We start from the raw sequence: 8,610 nt of genomic DNA, 5'->3' as shown, positions 1-8,610 counted from the left end.
TCAACCATACCTGACGTCAACCTCCACATATATATATATATAAAATTCAAAATGTAGAGAAAAATTACAGAATAATGAAAAAAGAGAAAAAGAAAAAAAAAATTATTTAAATAAAAATTAATAAAAATCCAGAAAATAAAAGATCTCTTCATCAACTCATACGATTATATCAGCAAAAAGGAATGTTTACTTGTATTGTAAGAAATAGAACGAAACATGAAAAGAAATCTATTTCTTTACATTTTATTTTCTGTTCTTTACGTGATATTTATTACTTAATATGTTCTATTTTGTTTCAAAAATTTTTTTGAGTGCTCCTCACACTATTGTGTTGATATATTTTGCTTTGGTTATACTGATGTAATAGTGGAAAATTATATCTTTTTTCACCGGATTTTAGTTAAATATTTTTTTAAAATAATTTTCTTCTCCTTTTCTCATGTTAACCTTTGTCCTTTTTGTATTTATTTATTGTGTTAGATATTATATATATACATATATATATATATATATAAAAGTTCAAAATGAAGAAAAAACAAAGGAAAATTACAGACATGTGAAAAAAAGGGGGAAAAGAAAAATAATAATAAGAAATAACAAACAACTGGGGAAAAAAAAGGATAAAATTTTTTTAAAAAAATCTGGAAAATAAAAGATATAATCTTTTCATCAGCATACACGATTATATCGGTAAAAAAGAGTGCTTTCTGATATTGTATCAATATAGCCAAAGCAAAATACTATATGAATACAATAGTGTGAGTAGCATTCAAAAGAATTTTTTTTTCTTCACTTTGAACTTATCTTATGAGTTCTGTTTACTTGCAGCTTATGCGCAATAAATAAAACTTATTATTTCTCTTAATTTTCTTCGTGTTTTTCGTTTTTCTTTCTTTTTTTTTGCTGCATATATATATATATATATGTATATGAGAAAGAAAGATAGTATATTTGTATTGTATTTACAGAATTTAAAGATATCCCTTGTGATGGTGAGGCACCTTTGGTGAATCCGGTCACAGGCAAAGAATATACTTGTAGTGGTGAAGATGTATCGAATTACTGTCCTCCAAGCAGTTACTGTCACAAGACATCTTCCTTTGCCAAATGTTGCAGAGAAGGTAACATATTTAAATCCCATCTTGATTTTTTTTCCCGACCATCATGCGAGGGAAACAGAGATTTCCGAAACAAGTTTCCGAGCCATGTATTGGTTATACTGCAGAGTAAAGAATGTAAAGAATGCATGTTGGCATTAGCAGAAAAGAAGCTATAAAAAATTATACAGCAGAATTTCGTTGAGACCGAGAAATGCTAAATTAGATAGAAAAAATAATAACAATGCAACTAATGGATAAGTTTTTTAGATAAAAAAATCAAAAAACTGCCACTAGATAGAGCATTTTTCTTCAACGTGGCTTCTGCAATCGGTACTTTTGACTTTTTGCTATAGGAATGTATCAAAGAGTGAAAGTAGCACATCTTTCCTTTAATTTATGAATGCCATGTCGTAACATTTTCCGGCATATAAATACGATTTTATGCTTCCCAAAGGTAAGAGACAAATGTGTAGAGATAATTACGATAATGTTTCTTAAATAGATTCTTATAGCTCCTTAGCATCTATAACATGGCATTCAGAGGAGTTTATTTATTTTTATTTATTTGTTGTTAAATAAAATCTATTACGCTATAATTCAAGTACAAACTCTGTTGAGAAGGTTTTTTTTATTTTTTTTATACAGGATGCCAGAAATTTTTAATTAAGAAAACTCTGTACTAAACGTGTAGAAATGTATGAACTTAATAAGAGTAATATTTAACTGCAAAATGACAACACAAATCATATATTGTTGGTAGGTAGGTACTTTATTTACGTCACACTAGGGCTGCACAATGGGCTATTTTTCGATGGTCTGGGAAACATCCCTGAGGATGATCCGAAGACATGTATCGCAATTTTGATCCTCTGTGGTGGAGATGGCTCCCTTGCGTTGGTAGCCAGACGACGTACGCGCGAAGTCTATAAATTTACGGTAGAACGGTTTAACGAGGACCGATACAGCGCACCCTGGTCCCAACGCAGGCTAATCAAAGAGGTCACCCACCCGATTACTGACAGCAGCCAGTAATGCTGGACTTCTTTGCTCTACTAGAAACCGTGTCTTTACGATTAGTCCACTGCGGGACATATATTAGAGGTACCACATATTCCGGATAATTTATTTACTAAATAAAGTATACCATCCGAAGAGTTTATAGAAGAAAGTATACGAGTATATCATCAGACGCATGAGCTTAAAATTGCTTAGCTAAATTCCTTAGTAAAATGAAAACGTTGAAGTATATATTAAATTAGTCATTTAAATTAAAAATTAAAATATCTAATAACTGTGAAATAAGCATACGCATTCATGTGTTTAAAAAAGTATTCCGAATTGAATAGTAAACAATTTAAGAAGATCTGAATATGATGACAGCTACTTTGAATTCATTTCACTTCCTAAGGTAACATAAATATTATCTTTAAAAACAATAGAAATGTATTTTCCGTAAACAAAAATTTTTCGCATTTGAATAATTAAATATATTCAATTAACTTATTTTATAAGACAGGAGTTCAGAAAACATTCCTTTACAGTGTAAAATGTATTCAACATTTATAAACATTAGTTGTTTTATCGTAGTTTTATTGATTTTTCATTAAACGTGTCGCGAGGACATTAAATGTTTCAAATTTCTTAAAAAGTAACTCAAATTTCAAGTTTTATTTCTTTCGGAAATGGCTTGTAAACTTTGGCAAATATATTCGAAACAAATACGAATATCTTAGAGATTAGGAGGAATTAAGGATTTTAAAGTGCTTCGCAATATTTTTACAAATAAAATTATTTCATGGTATATTAAAAAAAATATTTTTTAATTTCATACATTTTTGGGCCTCTCTTAATATTATGAACATTTAGAAAAATTTTAAAAATTAGTGAAATCAGCATGGTAATGTATTATTTACTTAAACTTTGAAGAGAAAAGCTTTTGGTATTATTAATTTATAAATATTAATTATTAATTCGAGATTGTTTTGAGTCTATTAGACTTTAAAATCATCTGAAAACGGGAAATATTGAAACCTTAAGTTAATAAATTTTTAATTAAATTCAATTATCTAATTAATTAACTGTTAATTAAATTAATTATATTGATAATTTTAAACGGAAAACTGACTAAATACTCTATAAAATGTCTTAGCTCTTGTTCCCTGAAAATAAGAAATGTATTTGAATATACATTGGAATTGTCATGTGAACTGAAGAAAACTAAAAACTATTAAACAAGAAAAAAATAATTCATTATTTTAGAAAAAACGAACTACTCTACTAAAGTATTTTTTTTCTTCGTTAATTAAAGGAAAGGGTTAATTGTAGACATTCAGAAAAATTATTTCATTTAATAAAGAAGAAAACGAAATATATTTATTTTGTTTGGAGATTGAAAAAAAATAAATAGCTCGACTATTTTTAATGAAAATGTAGTTAAATACTTCATTAAATTGTCATTTGAGTATGGAAATTGATCCTCTTTTTCAATTAACAAGGCATTCAAAAATAAACTGAGCTGAAAAGTAAAACTAAAATTAAAAATTCTGAGCATACTTGATATTCCTATTCTGCTCAGTTAAATAGAGCGAAAATAGCCTGAAAACGAAATAAATTGGAAATTTATAAATACTGAAAGAGAAAATTGAATATTTTTAATAAGCTTTAAAAATTTGTATATTTAATTAAATTGTCAATAAAGTTTGTAAATAATGATAATCAATATCCCATATATTCACTAAGCTATTATTCTTATAAATTAGACCTAAAGTAAAAAACATAATGTTTCTCGCTCTCAACTAAAAATTCTTATGATGGGAAAGGAAAAATCTTTCGAGAAATACTTTAATACTATATAAATTTGCTGTTACAAAACGGTAACTAATGATAATGGTTTGTATGGTTTAAAGTAAAGAAAAACTCCAATTCAATTGATTTGTTTCATTATTTGATTATGTATAATACATTAACTCATAGTAAAAAGCAAAGAAGAAAAAAAATTACAAAACAAAAGAGAACAATAGAGAAAATAATATAAGAGAAAAATAACAACACAAAAAAGGAAGAAATGAAAATTCGTAAAGAAAATAATTTTTTTCAAGATGAAAAGAAATAATAGTTTAATAAATTATTCTGTAAATAATGATTATCAACATACCATGTACTATTCACAAATTTATTACGCTGTGAAGTGGAACTTAAATTTAAACTTGTACTTTCGCAGATGAAAATTTTTCTCATTGGAAAAAAATAATTCTTATTTCTAAATATGTCAAATTGTTATGCCTACAAAGAAAAATCAATTATTCTAGCTGGTGTGTAGAAAATATATTAGTAAAGCTATCATGATTCTGGTTATTGGTGAAGTAGCATGAATTTTTGTTAATTCTTAATCAGGGTGCGTAGCCAGATTTTTCAACAAAAAGCACCTTTTAAGTACTTTTTAATGACTCAGAAAATATTTTTAATCCCTTTCCAAAAGAAAACCATAATTAGAATCTGTGCAATAATAAAAAAAAATTTTCTTTAGTTTAATGTTCTAAATTTATGAACATAAAATCAGTAAAATTCAAAAACATTTTCACAAATTTCACATAATCATGATAAAATAACTAGTTTCTGATAAATATTGTGGGGAAAATTTTGAAAGTTCTGCATTTTTGTAATTTAGAACACAATCGATACGGCAAAGAAAAAATCTCTTTTTAAAAGATATAAAATTAATCACTTTTTGCAAACCCCGAATAAAAAAAGCACCTTAAGAGCTCTTAAAAATGTAAATCAAAAATAAACAACTTTAAGCACTTTTTAAAAAAGCTACACACCCTGGAAATACTTTAAGTTTCGTTATACTACAAGCTTTCAAAAGTTTTTCTCGCGACCGTGCAATATATTCATATTTAGTTTCTTTTCTTCTTTACTTTATTATGCATAGTCTAAAATTAATTCATGAATCTGTTATTTAAAAAGTAATTTAAAAATTAACCAAAAGTGGAACAAATTAAAAAACAGGATTTGTTAAAATGGGAAAATTAAATCTTTTAAGAAATTTGAAAAAAAAGATTTTATTAAGCAATATAGTATAAAATGTCATTTATGTCTATAAAAATGATACGCATACTTCATATATTCACGAATCTATTATGCTACAAAGTGAAACTTAAACTCTCATCCCATAACTTTCTAGTTTCATTTTAATCTACATTGTAGATAACCACGAATATATTTTTCAATAAAGTAGTGAATAAATGAACTATAAAAAAGGAATGTGAATAAATGAACTATAAATAAACAATGGAATAAAGTAAAAACCAAAGCTTTACGAGAACAGAAATCGAAATCTTTAACGAAGTAATAAAAACGAGGCTTTTCCCCCTGCTAATCTTTATGTAGATATTCAGTGATTCATTATTCAATAATATGAAGCAAAAATAACCTAAATTTAGAATAAATTGAAGAACAAAAATAGAGAAAATTAAATCATTTTCTAGATAAACTGAAATTTAGAATACTTTATTAAACTATCGTTCAAGTCTGTAAATAAAGATAATCAATATTCCTTATATTCATGAATCCATTATGCTATAAAGTGGAACTAAAATCCAAATCCAATTGCTTTTTTCCCTGTTAGTCTATTTGTAGATATTCACTGATTCATTATTTAATAATATAAAGCAAAAATAACCTAAATTTATAATAAATTGAAAAACAAAAATAGAGAAAATTAAGTCATTTTCTAGATAAACAGAAATGTGGAATACCTTATTAAACTATCGTTCAGGTCTGTAAATAAAGATAATCAATATCCCTTATATTCATGAATCTATTATGCTATAAAGTGGAACTAAAATCCCTATCCAATTGCTTTTTTCCCTCTAATTTATTATAAAGATCTTCTAAGGATCTCCACAGGAAGAGGAGAGAAAAGCAATCTCTTCATTCCAATAAGGCAGAATCCTGGAGTAAAACTTAATGTCAGACAGGCGAACAATGGGAAAGGTAAAAATAAGGGAGCTTTGTAATCCCGCCTGGATATAGGATTGTGAATTCGTTCCCAACCTATGGGATCTTCTTTAATCCACCATAAATAGCCAGGGCTGAGTAATAGGAGCACAGCACTAAACGTCACTTGAAGTAAATTGCTTCTTAGCGAATCTGAAATTTTCACCAATAAAATGAGAAGAATAATGGTGTAATTACAACTTATTCTACTTTGAAAAAGCCATAAAAAAAGCTTCGGCATTTGCTTCGGTCAGTTTATCTGAACGAATTCATTAATTAATTACTTGTAATTCATTTATTATTTGCGTGTGGTGTTGATTTTATACTTAGAATTGAAACTCGTTAAGATTACAAAAGTTGCGGATTGCACTTGTTTAGTTTTTGTGTCACTGAAAATAAATTAATTAAATAATATTAATACGTATTTGAATTATTAATAAGTTCTGCTGATTTTATATTTTAGGAGTTGGTTAATCAATAGGATTAATTTTCGAATCTAGGCTTTCGAATCTAGGATTAATTTTTTGCTTTATTCGAATTAAAATAATTAAATGTGTGATTCGAAAAATATAAATGGTTCTTGTGTTTATAAGAACAAAATAAATGGTTCTTTTTCTAATATATATTCACTTTCGTTTTTCTTTTTAATTTTACTAACACATATTATTAACTTTATATTTCAGAAATATGACAAAAAATATTAAGAGAATATGGGAAATCAGACTCTATTGAATTTTTGTGTTACGTTTAACTTAGATTAATTACTTAGATGAATTAATATTAGATTAATTCACTTTTATGTTAGATAAATTTTTGAAAAATAATTTTTTTTATCTTGAATGCACATATTTTAAGGTAGTAAGAAATGCTTAGCATTTAAAATTCGAATGATTGATTTTAACTTCGTCGATAGAAATAATTGGAATTATTCTTTAAACGTAATAATTCCTAAATTTATAACTAAAAACTGAATTCCAAGAAAATTAAACATTTTTATATATTTCTGTGTAACTATATCCTTTTACTTCAGGGGATTTAAACTATATTCATATATCCACCTTTGTTCATTTTAATGCTGTTCTGTCTTTTATAGTTGCTCTAATAAAGACATGCGCAGACTCTACATATGGCTGTTGCCCGGATGATAAAACAGCAGCCGCAGGTCCGAATAATGCTGGTTGTCCAAGTAAGGTTTATTATTATTCATTTCTCGTTCAAAGTGGGTTAAAGAAAATTTGCAATACCATTTGTATTAGTTGAACATAATTTTTTTTTCACAAAAATATTTTGGAAAGTTTTTTTTTTTTTTTTTTTAATTTTTTATTTTTTTTATTAGAAGAACTTTCTAAAGCTGATAGCTGATTGTCTATGTCACTTGGCATATTTCTTTCAGTTCTTAACTCTTTTTTTTATATGTTAGAATATTTTTGAGTCTGGTTTTATTAACAGTAAGAGTATGGTGAACAGAATTTAATTCATCCTCAGTTAAAACCATGTGAGTTATAGCTTGGTTAATAAAATAACTATAGGGAATATTTTGTAGCACATATACTTGATCTCTGGTAAGGGATTTTGAATCTAAAACTAGTTTTGCTACTAAAGTTAGATTCTTTTTTAAAATGATATCTCAAGTCTATTTTTTGCCGAAAAGTACAAGTTTAAAAACATTTCATATTACAATCGTTGAGACAAATTTCTAAGGGAGTTGGGCGCGTCATCAGGATTAAAACTGATAAGGAAACCATGCCCAGAAATATCATCGCATAGTTTGGGATGCTTCCCTAATATTATCTGTTCAGAAGCACACAAAGAAACTGTTCATAATAGGGTATCAACCCTAGCGTCGTATGGCATTTCCAGCCATTGATTACTAAGGCAGTTTTATAACCGATGATGGGCCCTAACTCCCCTAGAAGTCAGCTGCAACATTTATGCGACACCTGTTGCATGCAATGCTTTTAAACTTGTGCATTTCGAAAAAAACTGCGCTTAAAAACTTGCAGCTTGGAGAGAGAAGTCAATTCTAGATTTGAAATCAGTTATATGAGAGTATCTAAAATGTATTGAAAAATCTCATGCAACAGAAAACAAAAAATGTTCTCTAGTGTAATGATTTATTAGACATGAAAATAAATTTTAATTCGTATATTTCGACAAAAATGGTGTTAAAAATTTTTTAACTTGGCGAGAAAAATCAATTCAAGATTTGAAATCAGTAATACGAAAGTATCTAAGATCTGTTTAAAAATCTCATGCAACTGAAAACAAAAGATATTCCACAGTGTAATGATTTATTAGACAAGAAAATACTAATTATTTATTAGGCACTAAAGTACATTTTAACTAGTACATTTTGACAAAAATGGCGTTTAAAAAACTGTAGCTTGGCGAGGGAAATCAATTCCAGATTTGAAATCAGTGATAAGAAAGTATCTAAGATCTGTTGAAAAATCTCATGCAAAACAAAAAATTTTCCCTAATGTAATCATTTATTAGACATGAAAATAGATTT

The 8,610-nt window shown here is 27.1% G+C and overlaps 1 protein-coding gene across 1 annotated transcript in view; it reads left to right on the top strand.

The window, feature by feature from the left end:
- The window catches only part of LOC107441737 (agrin), a 342,845-nt gene that overhangs the window by 275,662 nt on the left and 58,573 nt on the right, over window positions 1-8,610 (top strand). The window contains exons 12-13 of the mRNA XM_071183001.1: window positions 969-1,121; window positions 7,192-7,284. Coding sequence (XP_071039102.1) covers window positions 969-1,121; window positions 7,192-7,284 — 246 coding nt within the window. The remainder of the gene's footprint in view (window positions 1-968; window positions 1,122-7,191; window positions 7,285-8,610) is intronic.

The sequence above is a fragment of the Parasteatoda tepidariorum genome, chromosome 7 (assembly GCF_043381705.1).
Source record: "Parasteatoda tepidariorum isolate YZ-2023 chromosome 7, CAS_Ptep_4.0, whole genome shotgun sequence".
NCBI classification, from domain to species: domain Eukaryota; kingdom Metazoa; phylum Arthropoda; class Arachnida; order Araneae; family Theridiidae; genus Parasteatoda; species Parasteatoda tepidariorum.
This window is presented reverse-complemented; position numbering and strand designations above follow the sequence as displayed.